Here is a 21409-nt window from a genome sequence, read left to right on the forward strand (position 1 = left end):
ACTTTAATTCTAATTAGAGGGCTGTGGCCTGGACGCCCCCCCCCCTCCCTCAAACTATTTAGTTTACATAGATATACAGTGAAAAAATTAAGCCACCAAATGACAGTAAAAATACTCCATCTGATTTTGAGTTGTAAATATTTTTTACGTATTCCTACAAAGACGACATTTACCTCCACCGAATCTTGGAAATAATACCAACTAATTAGAGGACATGTCGTCTTTCTTTTTCATTTGACACATATGACGTTGTGCGCAGTTGTTCGATTTTTCTGTTGCCATCTATTGTACTTGACAACCTATTTGCTATAATGTACTCAAGATATAGAATTGTACTGTACCGTACGTAGAATAAGGTCTACTCTACTTTGCGTAGATCATTATTACTTAATACTTACGCATCTATTTTTAGAGTATTTTATCTTATCTATCCTTATAATCTTCTCTACTATTGGTTACATTAGAAATCTCGATACAAACCAGCCTTGAGCAGGAGAACATTTTAATCTTCCTGCACATGGGACCTCGGGAGAAGTTTACTTGAAGTACGATAATCTAAATACATTAGAGATTTTATGACTGAACTCAGACTCAGAGGAAAGAACAGAATTTTTTTAAAATTTAATTGTATACTGTAATTCAGTTTAAAAAAAAAGAAATTTCGATTTTTGATGTTTTGTATGATACACAGAAAATTTTCATAATTTAGGTTTTAGCTGAATGTTGGATAAAAGAAAATGTTGATTATTTTCATATTACTACTATCGTTCACTGATTTTAAATTGTCTGCGACAAGATATTAAAACTTTAAAACTGAGACAATGTCTCTGCAATTAATTCAAAGAATTGAATTTTTGATACATACTAGAACATATTTGTTACATTGATATAAATGTACTAGCCTGAGAGGGCGCTTCGCGCCCATCTTCTAAATTAATTGTGAACATGTTCTCTTTCTGTACATCGTAAAACAAAAACAAAAATAATTCGCGGATTTTCAAAATTGTCAAAAATTTAATGACGATCGAATTTTGATGGAGACAAATATTTGAAATTTTGATCATTCATAAACCTTCCCTGGGGTCCCTATAGATGTCCCACAAAAAATTTGGACCCGATCGGTTCAGCCGTTTTGACGTTTATTGGATACAGACAAACAAACAAGACAAAGGAATTGAGTCTTAGCCACAAACTCTGATTTTCTAATAACTATATCTTTGGAACCAAATGTTACATACCTTAGATATTTCAAACTATGAATTTTGTTAGATCAAATAATCTGAGTTTGAAATATCAAAGGTTTACAACATCGAGTTCTGAAGATATTGTGGTTTTAATATTTGATTTTGTTCCAAAGACTCAATTCCTTTATATATAGCTATAGTACAGTTTTACATATATGGCTCTGGTGTAATTTTAAACTTTTAAACCCACAATAATGGCAGGCAGACCACATTTTGGAATTGACAGGACTTTTGTTCATATCGCTTCATATTTGTATAATTAGATTGTAAAGTCCAGGCCCATAGCCAGGGGGGGGGGTCCAAGGGGTCAGGTGCACCCCCTTTTCTCATAAAAGGAGGGAAGGGGGTGCACTGACGAATTTGCAGCCCCTCCTTTTTCTAAATAAGTTGCTTGTTAATTTGTTATCATTCTGTTATACTATACAGTGTAAAGTAATTAGTTTACATGCTATGAACAATTCTTTACAAAGCTGTTCCCAACCAAATTAAACCTTTTTTGAAAAATATTTGTCCTGAGGTAAGATTTTAGAGTGAACTGGTTTGTTGTTTCAGCTTATGTCGATATACATACGTCATACACGCATTGTAACAAAAATGGTCCAGTATCTGAATCAAAAATTCAATTCTTTCAATTTTGCAGAAACATAGCCTTTTGTCCAGACAATTAAAAATCTGTGAACGTGAGTATTGATATCAAAATCAAAATCAACGTTTTCTGTCTTCCAATATTGTAAAATTTGAGCTTAAAACTAAATTATGAAAATTTTCTTTTACAAGTAACATAACATCAATTTCACTAAGTTTCACTAGGTGATCCAGAGCCCATTCTGGAACACCCCTCTTTGCACCCCCCTTGGGAAAATCCTGGATACGGGCCTGGTAAAGTTGTCTGAACAATTATAAACTAACTTCGGGTCTCTCTGATTATGACTGTATGGAACAAGGAACATTACTCGATAAATTCGGATTTTTACTAACGCTTTGATCGGCTTGCTATGGAAAAATTTTCATCAGAATAATTCATGTTATGTTTGATTTTCTGAAAATACGGCCGTAAGTCAACGCTTATAAACTTCACTACACATTTTTCCATATCTTTCATATAATTCAAACCATAAAAATTAAAATGATTAATGACATTTTTTTTGCACACCCTAGAAGTTTTTGTGCCCCCTAAAACCCCCTATTTTGAAAAAAGTACTGATTATTTTTAATCTATATTAAAGAATCTTTCATACTTTGGCTTTGCTTGGTTTAGAACATTTATTTGTTGATTATTATATCAGAGGAGCAAAGGAAATGAGACTTTCCCAAAAACTCCTAAATTAAAATCTGGGCAACCTGATGTCGTATGAACTATGAAAAAGCCTAAGTTTGAAATAAGGTTTACCCCATCAGGTTTCAAAGAAATAGGGATTAGTAAATTTGATTTTGGGGCAAAATAATTAGTTCTTTTCTTGACAAGTCTTTCCCCCTATATTAAAAAAAACTTTCCCCCAGAAATTAGATGAGTTTTAGCGAAGTAGCAAAAACACATTTGCTGAATATTTGGGTATGAATTGTAATAAAAGGATAAATATATGCCTTTTTATATAACTAGAAATTCAAGGCGCTTCGCGCCCTTCTTTCTAGCCTTAGAGGGCGCTTCGTGCCCATCTCCTAAATTAATTGTGAACATGTTCTCTTTGTGTACATCGTAAAACAAAACAAAAATAATTCGCGGATTTTCACAAAAAATTTCGCGGATTTTCAAAATTTTAAAAAATTTAATGACGATCGAATTTTGATGGAGACAAATATTTGAAATTTTGATGATTCATAAACCTTCCCTGGGGTCCTTAGATGTCCCACAAAAAATTTGGGCCCGATCGGTTCAGCCGTTTTGACGTTTATTGGATACAAACAGACAGACAAACAGACAGACAAGCCAAATTTATATATAGAAGTTATTTTTTCCCCCAGTTAATAATAAATATTTTTTTTCTATAGAAGTCAGGTTTGTTTAAACGCAGTATTAAAACGCTTTTTAGGATTTTAGCTGCTGAATTTTTTAGTGAAAAGAATTAAAAAGGCTGAAAAACTTCCTATTATTTTTTTAGATTACCAACATTTTTTTTTCACAGAAGTTATGTTTGTTTGCCCGTAGCACCATCAAATTATTTAAGGTTTTACTTGCTGCATGAATTTTTGTTTAAAAATTATTGTAAAAGAATGAATTAAGTTGCCTTTTAATATAACATTTTTAATTTTACTCCACATTATATAAAATCATTTCATACATATATGAGGCTCCCAATACGAAAGCGTCCATTTGTCAGTATACGGCTATATGATAGGAGAAACGTTAGGTATTTATCATTAATAAAGCATGTGTTAGTTAATCTAAATTAATTCAAGATATTTCGATTTAAGATAAATGTTTGATTTCAATTAATTCGTTGTTTACATTTAGAAAATGTGCGCAGAAATACTGTTGCGTAGAGACTATGGCAATTTTTTAACGATGGCCAAAAAGTAACGCCACACCGGGACTAATCCGAAAATTTAAGATGAATAAATCATTTTGAAATAATTGAATAAGGCTTACATAAAAATTTTCTTCCAGTCGAAATGCTACGTTTTACGAATATTGTATGTTTATTTTGGTGTTATAAAGCTTAAGGAATAATCTAATATGATATGGACTGTCGTATATCCCACTTAAAACAGCTTATAGCAACTGAAACTCATCTTCTCGGGAATTCCAAACTAAAATTTTATTTTGTATGTAAGAAAAAATGTATATCTGTAAATTAAAAAATAAATGTTCATGTTTTTTTACGATGAGGGATCCCGTTGCCTATGGGGGGTTTCTATGTATACTGATATATCTATCAGAGAAGTCAGAATGGCGAAGTTAAAACTTTGGTGGTCCTTTTTCTGGGTGGTCACCCAGTCCCACCCTCACCTTACAGCCCCGGTTATAAACTTACTCTAGCAGCTAGTATACACTATTCAGTTAAGTTTGTGACATAGCACAACGCGGAGCTTTCAGATAGACAGATAGATTTAGTTTATGCTTTCAACATTGATCAGCGCAGCAATTAATATGATAATACGGGAAAAGTGAGAGCATACATTGTTCGAAGCTATTTTTAAATAAAGTGAACATGGCAAAATCTAGTAGTTTTCAAAAAACGCATTCGACACGCCTTTCTGATCAGTCGGCAGTTTGCGGGAAAACGCCTGAGCTACGGAGTACATCAGTTTCAGATCCAGGCCTTTTAGATCGAACAAGTTATACTAATGCCAGTGTTGCGCTGAAACATATGGAAAAGGTAAGAAAATTATAAACAGAGTGTAAATTAAGACATTACAAAGCGGCCATGTTTAATGTTTCGGGCCGCGCCAGTTTCCTCACCGCTGACCCTGTGTGCAGGTCTCCTCTGCGACTCCCCCCACCCCCTCTACAACTCCGCCAAAATTCTCTCTTCAACAGGGTGTCTCACTAAACATTACAATAGCAAGCCTTGATCTTTTAAATAATACGAATACCCCTAGTATTTCCAAAATGTGGTCTGCCTTTTTTGTGCTTTAAACATTTGAACAATATTACCGAAGAATTTTGTTCAGTTGGGACATGTTTAGATTTATTTAATCATGAAATCTGAACGAAATTCTTAAATCTTGATATTGACACTTGACAGTTTTGTCACTGCTGACACTTAAAAATTGTAACCAACTATTAAAGGTTTCTTTTTTAAACTTTTGTGTCAATAACCTTTCTATTGTTATGTTTTGTGAGACTCGTGAGACACCCTGTAAACCCCCAGGAATTATAAACCTCTTGGTACATTCTTCAAAAAATAAAGATAAAATAAGAAAAAATAGAGATTTTATCTCTCTTGTATTTTGAAGTAGTGAATATGGTAAAATATGTATTATAGATGGGGGTACGGTTTTCAAATATGAATTTTTTTCTAGGGGATTTTTTACCCAAAGCAAAATTTTTAAAAATCCATTCTTAACATTTTAATTAATGGAGACATAGTCTGCTTTCCCTACCTAGTTGCACCTCAAATTTTATCCAGGGGGGACTTCCGTTCAACTTTCCCTCAATTTTCCCACCCTTTGCAATAAACCGAGTGTTGCACCGAAACATTTAATGAAAACCAATATAGTTTATGTTTTATGTGTTAAGTTTATAATACTAACCTTTTTTTTGTTCAGGGACGTGCTAGCGGTAACCATGCTGGCCTATGGGTTCGAAGCAAAATTCAGGAAGAAATGTTTCAACTAGGAAACATTATACAGGTTTATACGTTTTTTTTAAATCTTAAATTCTATTGTTTGTTTACACCGATGAAAGCGAACTAGTCATATTAGCTTGATTTCATGATTCTTTACATTTTCAAATATTATATCATTATGCTTAAACTTAGCTTTACATTTAATTTAACGTTTTCTAGTAATCTTTTATTTGATGATTATTATATCTTTCAAAGACAATTTTTATTGAAGTTTATTATTAAAACTGGCCATTTTAGCTCAAATTTAATGATATCTAAAGGTCACATAGAAAATTGCGTTTTAGTAATTTTAGCTCAACTTCAAAATACTCTGAAAAAAAAACCTTTCGTGCATGAACGTCTCTTCTTTATCTTTAGAAAATCAATATGTTGGATCAAAATTATTAGTGGGGGGTGGGGCTGTTTATTTGTTTATTTAATTAAATAATTAAATAATTAAACATCAAGTCGCATATATTTGTAGTAGAATATATCTTAACATATTTTTATTGTGTTAAGGTGCATGCTGGTAAGGTTCTATTTACCGGCCTCCTCCTTCTGTCCTCTTTGACAATCGGCCTCAAATCTGTAAAGGTGGAGGACCGGATAGACCGACTGTGGGTGGTTGAGGGTGGTCGGGTGGCGAGGGAAATGGAATATATGGACTCGACCCTGGGTGAGGGTGCTGGAGGGGTGAATCAGATGTTGATACAGACAGGCAAGGGAAGTAATCTATTGAGTGCTGATTCCTTACTTCATCATCTCAAGATTCTTAAACGTGCATCAAGAGTTACAGTACAGAAGGATGACATGTAAGTTAGTTTTTATGAATAATTAATATTAATTTTGAGAAATGTTAAATTTTGAAACTTATTTCAGTACCTGGCAACTAGCTGATCTGTGCTACAAACCGTCCATCCCACAGACCGAATTACAATTTGTAGAACAGATCCTAGACAAACTTTTCCCTTGCGCCATTATTACACCACTGGACTGCTTCTGGGAAGGAAGTAAACTGCTAGGACCTGATTCTCCAGTCTATGTACCGTAAGTTAATTTTACTTAGTTTTATTTGTTCACAGCAGACATATATCAGATTTACATACATATATATATATATCATATATAACAAGGGTGGTATGCGAATTTAACAGTTCAGTCCTTATTAAAGCATAGCTGTGATTTTTTATCACGATTTGACTTATTTAACAATCATTTTTTTACCTTATTAATTTTTAATTTTCTTGTCTGCATATGCTTTTTAAATGAAAAAGTAAAATAATGTTGAATTATGAACAAAAACGTTGTTAAATTCTAAAAGAAGTAACCGAATGTATCTCGCCCCGGTCAGTCCAGGTTGGCCGGGCAAATTGAGTGTACTCTGGAATACGCCAAATTCAGTAATACACAATGAACTCGGTTTCTGTGGCTATAACCTAGTGTTGCGGTCTTTTTACCAGTGCTTAGGATCCATTCAATTTTGATGCGGATCCGGATCCGGATCCGGATCCGGATCCTGGATCCGCACTGGAAAAAATGGATCCAGATCCAAATCCGGATACGGATCCGGATCCTAAGCACTGCTTTTTACATTCAATTTACTTAGAACTATTTGGAAACGGCAGTAATTTAAAGTTTCGAGATGATATAGTTTTTTTTGATGAATATTTAAGAATAATGATTTCACTATTTAATCTCCATGGTTTACCTTGCTCCACAATAAAAATTGAGACAAATCGGTTAGATGGTTCCTGAGTTATGGTCGGATATCCAAACCAAACAGACAGACAAACAGAGATTACATTCATGATAAATATATTGCACGTGGATTTAACGGTTCGGTCAATATTTCAGAAAACTGTGACTTTCGATCACAATTTGACCCCTTTTACATAATTTTATAGCCTTTTATCTTAAATATTTTTTGTTGGCATATACATTTTGAATGAAAATGTATTAAAATAAACAGATCTGTAAGTTTAAAGACTGTTGAGTTATAGACGAAAGCACGTTTGATTTCAAATAAAAGAAACCGAATGCTTCTCTCTCTGCAGGTTAGTTCAGGGTGATTGTGATGTTTTAAACCAAGCTATTCAGTGCAAACTATTGACAGAACAAGAATGAAAAATTTATGCGACATAAAACTGGTACCACTTTGGGACCTCGTAGCTCCTCTAGTTTTGATTGACATGTTGTTTCTTATAAAAATGTACAATGCGCAATAGTTTCTACCAACCGCAAACCACATATTCTGTATCTCAATTCCTTTCATTTGATTGGTACTTGTAACCTTGCTTTTGTACACAGGAATTCCCGCGCTCCTTTACTTTTTAACATTTCTCTTGATGTCCATCCAAAATCTGATTTTTTTCTTCACATTATGCTTTGTCCATAATAGAAATTCATCTCTATATAGAATAGTTGATTACTTTGCCTCTCAATCATAGACCTGAGTTCCAATTTTCAAAGTTCTCGGATCTGCACCAAAATTTGTTACGAGCTAGCCATGGGAATAGAGAGGGTATCCTGAACTGAATAAGTTGTACTAATACCTGAAAGGAGCCGACAATTTTGCCAGTGTCAACCATTGACAACATAATTTGTTATTTTTATAGGTTTTCAACCAATTGTCAAGCTGAGTTTATTTCTTAAGTCATTCCCAATTCTCTTTCATGATTTTCACATGGCTCAAAAGTCAAAACCTAAACGGAAGACATTATTCAATTGTTAATGAAGTCTAGCTGCGCGCTTCGCTTCTCTGCATATTTAAAATGTTCCACCTACTTTCATTTAAGAGTTATCAGGAGCTAGCCTTATCTATTCAATTTTATCACTTAGACTGGTTAATGTAAAAGTATATCTTTACCATCTGTTCGATCTAAAAGTTTAAAACACGTTTTAATTAAATTAGTACTAATATCTACATAGAGGATTTAATAACTTAAATTGAATCTTTAACGAAGGGGGGGGAGTGCCCCCCCCCCCCAACCAAACACCTACACTTTTTAGAGGAGATATGTTTTTTCTCCAACACCCCTCTGAGGAAAATCCTTGCTACGGGCCTGGGAGAAGGGTACGAAAACTCTACTTTTCTCTCAGCTGGGAAATATTTATCACTAACATATCATTTTGATTTGTATTTGAATGGTTTCCAGAGCCAGACGTTTATAAAAATATGTCCATAGACCCCCCCCCCCCTCCCTTTGGACGTCCCTAATGGTATCTACAAATTTTTAATTTGGGTTTGTGAACCAATAGGCGGGCAGTGCGGTACGGTGATTCTTATTCTGCCGTCTGTGTGACACATTTAAATATCAATGCGTGTGGTCTCGCTATCATCTTGGGTTTCCGACTCCTCCGACTAGGTGGGGGGTCGTAATTAGAGTGTTCTCTTCTTGGGAAGGTAGTCTGTAGTCTGTACTAATCCAGGAAAATTTAAGTGACTTTTGAAAAATGTGCAGAAAAATTAACTCATTGTCAACATTTTAATTTCATTTGATTAATTTTGAAAGAATGGGTGTACTACATTTTTACTCCAGGTTCACGATTCCTGAGATAAAAGTTTTTTTTTGTCCAGAGATAAATACTTGTATTTTCTTACACATATTTCGTACATTTTTAATTAGAATAAAGCATTAAAATATATCAATTATATATCACATAGATATGGAAGAATATATCCAAGCACCAATTGTATTATCAATAGGAACAATATGTTTTTTAACGATTTGAGCTTTTTCCTTTTTCGGTTTAAATTCAAGAATTTTAATCCTTCTCTTATAGCTTATGCCACGCCTATTGAACCAAGCTTGTGCTACGGACCTGTCCTGAACAACGAGTTTATTGTACTAATTGGACAGTGGTTCAGTAATAAGGAAGGAGAGGTAGAGGGGGGGGGGGGTAGCAATCAGAGATGAATATTGAAAGCATGAAGAACCTCCCTCCCCTTGTACTCCGTTACTCCCCTTTCTCACGTACATCTGTCGTTATATTTCCCCCCTTGTGGAAATGTGTTTAAGAAAGTATCCAATCCTTGTCCGTCCCGTGGGATTAATTTAACCTTTCAAAATAATACACCAGACTTCTCCTTCCTTCCTTCCTTCCTTCCTTCCTTTTACATCATTCTATATCTATTTCTTCCACCCTGTTCTTCCTTCCAACCTCTCCTTCCTTCGATTTATTCTCTTCCTTCGTAAATTTTTTCCTTCATGCTTTTTCTTATTTTTAAGGGTTCTGCTTATCGTTTTCTTAATATTTATGATAAGTCGTCTCTAAAAAGTTTTGAGTTAAAAGCAATGCTTTATCGATTTTACTTTTATCTAATTGAACTAACGTTCAATTGGAAATAAAAAAAATTATGTTTTATCAAAATTTAAAATATAATTTAACAAAAAAAATTAGCTCAATTAAACAAATAGTTTATATATAATCTTTAATATAGTTTAATATAATCTTTTTGAAAATTCGTCTATCATTAGTCCAAAAGAACATTAGTCCAAATCATTTGACACCTTAGAAACGGCACCAATTTTTTTGTTTCCGTTATACCTCGGAAAATTTGCCATCATCAATACTAATTACAAAATCTTGAGCTTTTTTACTGACTAAGATTGAACAAGGACGACCTGCATTCCCCTTCTTATTGGTTATGACTGTATTTTGCTCGTTCCTTTTCAATACGACTGTAGATCCACCCTGTGTTTTCTTCAATGATTAATCTATCATTTTAGGCTGGGAGGAGACGAGGGTAGTATGGGAGTATCATGGCCAACACTAAACCCGACTCAACTTTTTAACAAAATGGCGGATATTTTCCCAACCTTCCGCCTAAACCAGTTTCAGAGGTTCATGAAGGATGCTGGGATCAATTCAGGATACCAGGTAATATTTTTTATTGATTTCTGAACTAAACCCTAATTTGACTCTTCACGCAAAGTTCAAAATAATATGGGGGGGGGGAATGCTCAATCCAAGCATATATTTATGAAGATTTAAATTATTATTTGTCCATTGAATTCATAATAAAATCATGAGTCATAGACTCGCCAATAAACATAAAACAATGTTTTGATTAAATTTTAATTTAAATGTGCCATAAATCCTGTTGTGAAGGAAAAGCCTTGCTTGAATCCCTTGGACCCTGGTTGTCCATTGAGTGCTCCTAACAAGAACAAAACATCCGCTCCAGATATAGGAGCAGAACTTACTGGAGGTTGTTCTAGCTTTGCTACAAGGTAAAATATACATTCGCTTTGTAACGGTTCCTGGATTATAATTTCATCTCCCACTATGCAATTTATAAAAAACTAGGCTGTTAGTGCGGTTCGTGCCCATCTTCCATTTCCATTGTGAACATGTTCTCTTTGTGTAAATTGTAAAAAAAAATTGTCGCGGATTTTATAAAATAAAATTCGTGGATTTTCAAAATTTTCAAAAATTTGATATTTTTGAAAATTTGACCATCTATAAACCTCCCCTTGGGTTACGCGAGATCCCACAAAAAATGTGGGCCCGATCGGTTCAGCCGTTTTGACATTTATTGGATACAAACTGACAGACATACAAGCAAAGTAAATATATAGATTACCTTTCCCAAACTTTAAAACTCAAAAGACATCATATTTAAAGATAAAATATAAATGTTCATCGCACAAAGTTTTTTCGAACAAATTTGTATAGGTTCTTTACTTAATTTTTTTCTTCCAAAAAAAAAGAATTTAAAAAATATTTTAGGGCAATGTTTAACATTTTTTAGTTACCTGACAGAAGAATAAATGGTTTTAAAATCATAATTTTTTCCGTGCGGCAAGATAATATCTATTTGTAAAAATGCAAGAAGTGTTTTTTTTTTTGCCAATAAGCCACAAAAGTGTAATAGCTTTTTGTGTCTGTCCCTAATAAAAATGATGCCATTTTTTGTTTGTTACAATGGTGGGATAAAACAAAATTTGAGTCCGAAGAACTTCATTAAAACAATATTAGCCTCATATTTGTATTTATAAACAGATAGGGGAAAAACAAGTCTACGATTTCTTTTTACAAAATCCGCGAACTATTTTTTTGTTTTTGTTAGTTTTGTTTTACAATATATACATAGTACATACTATACAAAGAGAAAATGTTCACAATTGGAAAATGTTCACAATGGGCGCAAAGCTGAAAGCTAGTTCTTCAAAAGTCGACATGACCTTTTTGTAAATCTTTGTCACCTAATAAACTTCAATTTCAATTTTTATAAAAAGGAGTTTTTGAGTTTCGAATAGAATTTTCAATAATAATAATAAATAACAATAACAATAACAATAACAATAACAATAACAATAATAATATATATAAATATATAAATATCTTTTGCTAAGACAAAAATATTTTTTGAGATTTTTAAATCAAAATCAATTTTGAGTAGAGGCAAAATCAATTTTGAGTAGAGGCAAAATCAATTTTGAGTAGAGGCAAAATTTAAATCATCTTTTAATTCAAAAGTGTAAACGATAAAATAACGTTTGCAATGTCTGCCTTTTGCGTTGTTTTGGCCATATATGTTTTAGCAAGTTATAATTTAATATGCGATAACAGTAAACTTCTATAAAACCACACTATTAGATACATGAGGTGGCCGGAGGAGCTAGTGGTCGGAGGTGCTCAAAAGAACAAGAGCGGGTATATCCGAGAGATCGGTGCTTTACAGTCTGTTGTCCAGCTTATGGGACCAAGGGATATGCTGGACTACTGGTCCAACACATATAAGGTCCATACACTTCGTTGGAATCTGGAGACAGCTCAGGAGATCCTACAGGAGTTCCAGGAGAGGTTCCAGGAGGAGGTGGAGAAAGAATTCGAGAAGGAGAAGTATGAGTTCAATTCCTACTCCTCTCTAGCTCTGAAGAATCTTATGAATAAGTTCTCAACTGGTTCTATCACTAACATGGTCGCTGGTTATACTATTATGGTAAGTTTTTGTGAACTTTAATGGCCAGCATTTTTAATGTTTATATTTCCCCCAGAAACTGCAGTACGTTTTTTATGGGAGTTTTTGTTATATTCCTTGTATAGGACATGAGAATTTTATTTTACTATTAAAAATCTTAACAACCACTTAATATCCCCTTGTTTTTTTTTTTCAAACTTATTATTTAAAATATTATTTTTTTTAAAATTTGTAGATACCCCTTTATCTGAATGTTTTTAAGGTTGTTTATGCTGGAGTCACCCTGTATAGATGGGGTGAGAAGGTTCGTTCCCATGCAGGTCTAGGTGTATGTGGTGTTCTCTTGGTTTCAGTTACAGTAGCGGCTGGTATGGGTCTAGCGGGCCTAACAGGACTAGTGTTTAATGCTAGCAGTACTCAGATAGTTCCATTCCTGGCTCTAGGGCTTGGAGTAGATTCACTTTTCCTTCTCATACACACATTCTCTTCTCAAACAGCTATTAACATACCCTGCAAGGTAGGATTTATATTACGAATATTATTGCAAAATCTCAAATTTTTAGGTATTAGAAGTTCGTTAGTTTGTTTTCCATAAATATTAAAGTACAGCTAAAAAATATATAGATATTAGATATAACCGTTACACTACATTTAGTTTGTTGGGTGGTCTAATCTTTAAAACCTCCTGTATGCTCAATAGCGCGCGTCCTTGCATCCACGTACAATCATACTGTTTTAAGCTTTAAACCTGTTTAACACCTTTAGTATGATGATGGAGGGGTGCAGACCTAGGGACTTTATTAACCCCGGTTAATGGTCTCCAATCCACCGGATTAGCAGAATAGCCTCCGAACCCTGCAAAACAAGCTCTAAAATTCGCACTTTTGCACTTTCTCTGTTGATTCACACTTTTAAATCGACATATTTAATTGACATGTTCAGTATTCAAAAATGGCTGGACCTTAGCCTTAAATCATTCAATAGCTTTAGTTCTTTTAAACGTTTGTCCAAATGAACATTAGTTCAAACGAACGTTAGTCCAATCGATCATTTGTCCAATTGATATTACATATTTTTTTCGGGCCCGGTCACAGAAGTCAAATGAAATATAAATGAAAAGGGGGAGCGCGCCAAAATGCGTGGTTTGGAGCTTGTTTGGGGGGTTCAGAGGTCAGTCTGCAAATTCTGATGTAAAGGACCATTTCTTGGAGTTAATGGCGTCTCGTTTGATAAGTAAAGAAAAATTAGGAATAAATTATGGCAAATCTTTCACCCTGGTAATTTTAAATAAAATTTTTGAGTTCAACTTTCTTTAATTGGTCCATAGAAGTTACAACTGTCTAACATTTAAGTTTTTAATTGTGCGGTGTACACAGATCTAATCTAGTTCAGTTAATTTTCAAGTTGTACGTATCACTACTTGCTTTAAAACAGCATCAAATGCCCATAAGATGTCGTCTTCATATGCCACAGTTTTATGGCTCCAGCTCAAATTTGTCGTTTTCTACGTTCTTTAACGGGTAATTCTTATTTGTATTTAGGCTATTATCATGCTTGTAAACGTTTTTTTTTAAGATTGTTAATAAAAAAGAAGTCAATAATGGAACGAATATTGAACACGGTTTTCGCTCAATCTTAAAAGCATTTAATACCCGAATATGACCCCCCTAGCAGTACTCAGATAGTTCCATTCCTGGCTCTAGGGCTTGGAGTANAGGTTAGGAGTAGGGGTTTTTGGCAGGGCGGTGACCTATGTGAAATCTTTTTGGGTGGCCAATTATTAGTGGCCTATGGCCATATTTGACCCCTTATGTGGGTGGTCCAAATTGGTCCTCTCATATATACATCTTAAATGGAACAAATGAACTCCAGCAATTTTCATGTACATTACAGTGTACAACAATTTACCATGCAGACCCCATTTTATTTATTGACACGATACGCTTTTATCAGGAAAGAGGAGGACTCCACCCCTCTCCCCAAATATATGATTCGGCCTCTTCAGTTCTTAAGATTTGTTTCTGTCGTGAAGATTTCCTTTCAAAGTCATTAAATTAGTCAGAATTTTAGAGAAGGAATTTTTCTTTTTGAATTTTAAAGGCCCCTTAAATTTATTTTTCATGTTTCTGAACTATGCGTTGTCTATCATAATTTTCTGGTCTCTATTAGTGCCATTAACCTTGGTTAAATCTAATAGAGCTCATTTACACAGTAGTGTTAACATTGCAAAATTTGTCGAAAAAAATATAAATTTTTATTAAAGTCCTTTTTTTCGTTCAGATCACGCTTTAAATATGTAATACAGTTCATTACGCAATTAATAACATTTTATACTTTTTCCAAGAAAATTATCTAACTGTCGTGATGTGACAGTATCAGTACTCAGTACCCTCGTTGCCCCGACCTATTGCACTACTTACATACCTCTCAGATCGATAAAATAGATGCAAATCAAATGAAGTGATATTTTTACTAGTTTTTTTGTTCCCGAGAAAAACTTTTTATTCATAATAATTATTTGATAGAGAGGGATTTATACTCCATTATCATAGCATTTAGGCTAATAAGGATTTACAACTTATAATAAAGAGTTCCCCTAAATTGTTGTAGTTTTATTTATCAAATGCTTAAAGGATATTCAAATAAAAATTTCAATAACTTTTTTATGCCTGTGGTACCTATATAGTCATAAAATGTTCTTTAAAAAAAACTAATAAAATATTCTAACCCATTAAAAATATCATGACGTGGCAATTTATAAATTTGAATAAAAAGATTTAAAACATTAAAAATGAATATAAACAATGTCGGACGAAAAAAGGTGTGGACGGACGAAATAAGTTTGTGGCGCTATTTGCGATGCGGCTGTCACCATTAACAATTCCGAAATTTCTTCCGTTTAGGTCGTTACTAAATCGTTATTGAACGGTAACTTTACAAAAATAAAGTAAAATATGGCGTTAAAAACATTCTGTTTTATTTTTAGCTAAATAACGAACGGCTGTAAAAAGTTATATTTTTAAACATTCAATTCGACCAAATAATGCCCCATCAATTTTTTGCCAATTTTCATTTCTTATGTGTAATTAACCTTTAACAATTACGTTACTAGGACCAAGTTGCATTTCTTATGTGTAATTAACCTTTAACCTCCTTTTTCTNCCTTTAACAATTACGTTACTAGGACCAAGTTGCATTTCTTATGTGTAATTAACCTTTAACAATTACGTTACTAGGACCAAGTTGGCGAAGTGTTAAGAAAAAGTGGAGTGTCTGTGTTAGCGACAACGTTTTGCAATGTGGCAGCATTTCTCGCCGCTACTATCATTCCAATACCAGCCATGCGCTCTTTTTGCTTCCAGGTATTTTATCATACAATATCAATAATTTAGCAAATTTTTACTTAAATTTACCAAAATTTAATTTATTTTCTGTTTCTAGGCAGCCACCTTGATATCTTTGAATCTATTTTCTGTTATCATTCTTCTTCCTGCCATGATAGCTCTAGATGTCCGACGAGTGTTCGCAAACAAGTACGACATTCTTTGCTGTGTGGGTGTAGCTGAAGAGGAGGAAAATAATAAAAAGAATGAATCTAAATGCCGGAAGGGTGAGGTTTTTACATCTTGGTCGGGAGATAGTCCTGGAGAAAAAAGCTCTTCTATAGATCTGATGGAGTGTAAAGAAGCAAAGACTGGAAGTAAATCTTGTTCCAAAAATCTCACATTGGCAAGGTTTGCCCGAGATTACTATGGTAAACTGATTATCCAAACTCCCATCAAAATCATTATCATTATCATTGCACTTGCACTATTAAGTGCCAGTGCTTGGGGTATTAACAAATTAGAAGATGGTCTCAACCTTACTGACGTGGTTCCTAAAAATACTCCTGTTTGGAAGTTTTTGGAGGCTGAGGACAAATATTTTGGGTTCTACAACATGTATGCCATCACAGAAGGAAACTTTGAATACCCTGAGAACCAGCAAATGATCTACGATTTCCACAATTCATTTGTCAGAGTTCAGAACATTATCAAGGATGATAATGGAGGTTTGCCAGAGTTCTGGCTTTCTTTGTTCAGAAGCTGGCTTATCAGACTTCAAGAAGCTTATGACAAGGATGCAGCTGTAGGTTTAATCGACGAGGAGGGTTGGAAGAAGAATGCATCCGATGACGGAATTCTAGCATATAAACTCCTGGTTCAGACCGGACATGTTGATTTCCCAGTGGATAAGTCACTTCTCCGGACGGAGCGACTAGTAATTAACGGAATGATAAACCCCTCAGGGTTTTATAATTACCTTTCTGCTTGGTATTCCAACGATGCAATGGCTTACAGTTTTAGCCAGGGAAGTATAGTTCCGACTCCTAAATCTTGGTTTTCAGATAGAACCGATTACAATCTTAAAATACCAAAATCAAAACCCATTCGTTACGCGCAGATTCCATTTCTCTTGAAGAATTTAGGGACTACAGACACTGTTGTCGAAACCATCCTTCAAGTAAGGGAAATTTGTGACAAATTTGAAGAGAACGGACTCCCAAACTTTCCAAATGGGATACCATTCACTTTTTGGGAACAATATATCGGATTACGGAGTTATATTCTTATTGCGCTCGGAGCATCTCTTCTAGCAGTATTCCTAGTAGTTTCCCTGGTACTCATGTCACCTTGGGCAGCCGCTTTGATGACCTTTGTGATCGGTTGTATAGTTGGGGAGCTGTTTGGAGCACTGGGCATACTTGGAATTAAACTGAGCGCGGTACCTGCCATCATTATCATCCTCTCGGTTGGTCTCGGTGTAGAGTTTACAATTCATTTTCTAGTGGTAAGTATCTCAGTTTATTTTAATATGAAGTTTGATCTCTCCATGTTTTTTTACAGAGCTTGAGTCCCATCGAATTATTTTTTTTTAAAATTCAGTTTAATAATTTGGATTACGTTCTTTATTCAACTTTTTAAATTAAAAAATATTGTTATGTATGTAGAATTTGAATTAATTCAGTTAATCTATATAGGCTTTTGTGGGAAGCGTTGGAAATAGAGAACGGAGAACATTGATTGCTCTTGAACAAATGTTTGCTCCAGTTATACACGGAGCAGTCTCAACCCTACTCGGAGTTCTCATGTTGGCGTTCTCACAATTTGATTTTATTGTCAGGTCTGTTTATCCTCAATTATGCCTCATCAAAAACATTTTTTTTCTTACGATGTCAAAACATAGCACATTGGTTGTTATACACATTCTGTTTTATGCCATGTTTAATTATTTTAATACTTTAGATACTTTTTTCTTGTTTTGTTGGCCCTTGTTATTCTTGGACTGTTCAATGGCCTCGCATTCTTCCCTGTTCTCCTTGTGATCCTCGGACCTCCAGCTCAGATTATTCCGACCTCTGGTGATGGTAGCAGCCTCCCTCCTCTTACACCTCCGACACCCCCAGCACGGTTTAAGGCAAAACCTGTCAAACCTACAAAGTTTGGACAAAGATCTCAAAAAGTTCCAAGACGTCACAACTCTGATCTTAGTCTGAGTACAATAGCAGAGGAGAGCCATAGCCAGCACAGCACTAACAGCTGTAGCAGCAACAGCAGTGGAGGTTGTGGTGATCCAGGATCTGTTCAATCTTCATTAAATGGAACCAGTGTGTTCCTTGAACCTCATATCACTGTAGAGACTTCCACTTTACCTCAATCTGTAAGTTCAAATATTATTAGTTCAATTTTTCTAGATCATTACTTCTTAACCCTTTGTTCATTAAAATCTTTTTATATTTTAACTTCTTGCGTGTTATATTTTTTGTCATTTTAGAGTACAAATAGCTCGGGTTCCGGTGGACAGGTGACTAAAGTGACAGCTACAGCTAAGTTCAAGCTCGAGCTTCACACTCCAGCTGCTGAGTCGAGCAGTCGGTCAAATTCACGTTCTCGCAGCCGACGAAACAGCTCCAGCAGTAGCACTCCAGCTGAATCACTTCGAGCTAGTGGTGACACTAGTACAGCATCAAGCCTGTCAAGTGATGGTGGATTCTCAGAAAGATAGACTGTTGTGACCAAAAAAAGCTTTTTCAAAATTGTGCATTTGTTTGCTAAAATTTCCGTTTTCCTTTTTGTACAGCTAGAAATATCAGTATTGTGTTAAAGATCTATTTTAACTAGATCTAAGGCTGTGAATCTAAGAAATACCACTGTGATATATTTTAATTTTTTTATTCTCCTGTTTTTTCATTAGTAAAGAAATAGTGTATGGTTAATCTTATAATAAAATGATCTGTTTGCATCTTCAGACAAAGAATTGTTGCAACATTCTTAGTCTTATTCGACCCAACAGGTTGACCGAGGGATGGGGTGTGGCACAGGGCCGCCACGAGCCCCGCAACTGACACGGACCCTCTCACTACGTCTCCATGCCTCCGCCATTCTGTCTCCACGCCCCACATTTTGGTCTTCTATAAAAGACTTTGGCTGTTTTCAAATAAATCTCAACATGGTTAAATAGAGAAATTTTATATAATTTTACTGGTGTATCAAATACGAATCAAACTGTATCAACATCAATTCCCAAAACAAAATAGTTTTTGTGAAATAGATGATTTTCTCCTTTTTCTTTGTGCTGCGTGTAAACTTTTAACTAGAAAACCAGTTATGATCAATGTTAAGTTTGTGCTTTTTTTCTGTATTTTATTATTCAAGTATTTCAGAAAAACTAATTTGTTTTGTGAATTGGTGCTCATAAAGCGAGATTCGTACATGTAAAATGATATACATTTGTCTATCTATATATAAAGCACCAATAGTTCTGCTTAAGTTTAGGAATTTGTGAAATTCAGAAAAACAAAAATGGAAGTTTTAATTTTAATAAAATTATGACTTTAATACAAATAGTTAATTTATCATCAAAACCCTTTTAAATCATGTTGAGATTTTTCGAAAAAAAAAGGTTTTTGATCGTTGTAAAAGCCAAATTTTTGTTGTTGGAGACGAGAATGTTGGAAGTGGAGACAGAGTTGTTGATTCTTATAGATCGAACTTCTTTGAGTAGAAATTGACTAAAATGCGGGATTTTTTTGTGGAAAATTCGCAAAATCTAATTTGAATCCTCTACACTGTCTACAGTTCATCATTGCGGCGAGACTGCTCAATAATAAGAGGTGGGAATATTATTGTAATCAACAGAGTTTCTGTTTCACAGGCTTTCATGCAAAAGGTTGCTCATTATAAATTGAGACTTTTTGAACAGCTTATAAAATAGCAAATCCACCAATATGAAAAATCCGAGATGATCAGCCATCTTGTATTTCATTTGCCTACATTTTCTCTTTGAAAACATTATAAAACAAAAATTCGCGGATTTTATAAAAAATTTTGTGGATTTTCAAAATGTAAAAGAATCCCCAATCCTATCATTGGAAATGCGAAATTTATACTATTTTGTTGTATAAAGCATAAAAACAAACTTATAATTGCTTATCTTTGGGAAAGAGCCGAGTACATTTATGAATATTATACTTACTTTTTATGATTACCACGGTATTTTAGAGAAAAATGTTCCATCGACGACCTCCTCATTTATGGGATTTTTACCTAACAGAAGCACTTTTTAACACAAGACAACGATGTTAGCATTGTTACACAATTTTTTTCAGAGACACCCTTAGATAGTTGTAAACTATGTTTATAGTGCAAATATGAAATTAAGTGTTAACTCATAGAGAAAATAGACCAAAACATTCTTAAAAATGTTTATAGAGCAACAGTTGAATAGCGCAAATGGACCAATGTTCATAGAGCAAATCACATATTTAGTCATATTGAAGCAAATGACGTATACAGCAGATGGCATTTGTAACAATCGTTGCTCATGGGCTAAGAGCAAATGGTTAATAGAGCAGATGGAACTAGTCCTAATGGTCCTATAGAGCAAATGGAAATAAATCAAATGTCGTGCAGCGCTTCTAGAAAGATGATAATTTCTTTTTATGATTATTGAATGTATGGACTTTGTAAATTATATTGACGTACTAAGCAGCTATAGCTGTCAGAAATATTTGTTTATCTCCACTTATAAATAATGACAAATGTGAAAAAGGAGTAAATTATCAACAGTTGGATTCTTGAAACTGATGTGTTAGAACATCTTGGATACTTGTAAATTATAGTTGTACTTAATGCTTCTCCACATTAGGAAGATCCGTAGTTGATGGATATTAAAATGTTTCCCATCGGTTATAGATTTTACTTAAAAACTGGCTCACAAGACCTATTTCTAAGGAGTGCAAGTCGAGCTTTTCCATTGCAAGCCTAGACCCAGAGAGATAAATTGACAGATGAATGCAGGCATTCCTTGTTGATTATCTTGTTATCCTCATCAATTTCCTTTCATAGCTTAAGTTTCTTATGTGTGTACGTTTAACATGGATTTGTCATTTTTCTCTGTCTCTCTGTACTCTGAGTTACTGTTAGAAGCGTCTCTGCAAAGACCTAACCCTGCGAGCGGGGGAAGGCAGGCGACCATGAGCCACCACTATTTCCCCTTCCGGGCCACCACATTTGACTCTTCCGGGCATAACTACTTTTTTAAATGGTATATTTAGGGTCTTTAAAGTGCGATTTTTAAAAATCCAGTGATTTAAGTGAGGGGGGGGGCAAGATTTTTTTAGGAACAAAAAAACCTTGCCGCAGGCGAAATTTTTTATGGCTTAAAAGACTCAAAAGGAGTCAAAATTAATGACTAAAGACTAAAAAACTAGATTTTTTACTTTAATGAACAAAATTAACGGATTAGAACAGGAATTTAGGAACAATTAAAAGATTGTTCAGGAATTAGGAACAAAAATAAAGGATTAGGACAGGAATTTAGGAACAATTAAAAGATTGTTCAGGAATTAGGAACAAAAATAAATGATTAGGACAGGAATTTAGGAACAATTAAAAGATTGTTCAGGAATTAGGAACAAAAATAAATGA

General features: G+C 34.3%; 1 protein-coding gene across 2 annotated transcripts; it reads left to right on the top strand.

Moving 5' to 3' along the window:
- The first annotated feature begins 4222 nt into the window (after positions 1–4222).
- On the top strand, positions 4223–18730 carry LOC111713880 (protein patched homolog 1). Of its 2 annotated transcripts, none has more exons than XM_023488859.1 (13): positions 4223–4561; positions 5454–5537; positions 6032–6324; positions 6392–6559; positions 10243–10393; positions 10625–10746; positions 12116–12461; positions 12703–12957; positions 15677–15802; positions 15882–17270; positions 17461–17603; positions 17726–18140; positions 18255–18730. In XM_023488859.1, the coding sequence occupies exons 1-13, from the start codon at positions 4394–4396 to the stop codon at positions 18483–18485; spliced, it is 3891 nt and encodes a 1296-aa protein (XP_023344627.1). In that variant the 5' UTR covers positions 4223–4393; the 3' UTR covers positions 18486–18730. The 2 variants fall into 2 exon arrangements, with proteins under 2 accessions (XP_023344627.1, XP_023344628.1); XM_023488860.1 differs by lacking the exon at positions 4223–4561 and adding an exon at positions 5083–5152.
- The last annotated feature ends 2679 nt before the right edge of the window (positions 18731–21409 follow it).

This window comes from Eurytemora carolleeae, unplaced genomic scaffold, assembly GCF_000591075.1.
Source record: "Eurytemora carolleeae unplaced genomic scaffold, Eaff_2.0 scaffold3, whole genome shotgun sequence".
Classification (NCBI taxonomy): Eukaryota; Metazoa; Arthropoda; class Copepoda; order Calanoida; family Temoridae; genus Eurytemora; species Eurytemora carolleeae.

Bases quoted from the DNA above. Each gene is read 5' to 3' on its own strand.
- LOC111713880 (XM_023488859.1), top strand. From the start codon at position 4,394: ATGGCAAAATCTAGTAGTTTTCAAAAAACGCATTCGACACGCCTTTCT. The intron at 6,560-10,242 runs GTAAGTTAATTT...CTATCATTTTAG, and splicing joins GATTCTCCAGTCTATGTACC to GCTGGGAGGAGACGAGGGTA. The intron at 18,141-18,254 runs GTAAGTTCAAAT...TTGTCATTTTAG, and splicing joins CTTCCACTTTACCTCAATCT to AGTACAAATAGCTCGGGTTC.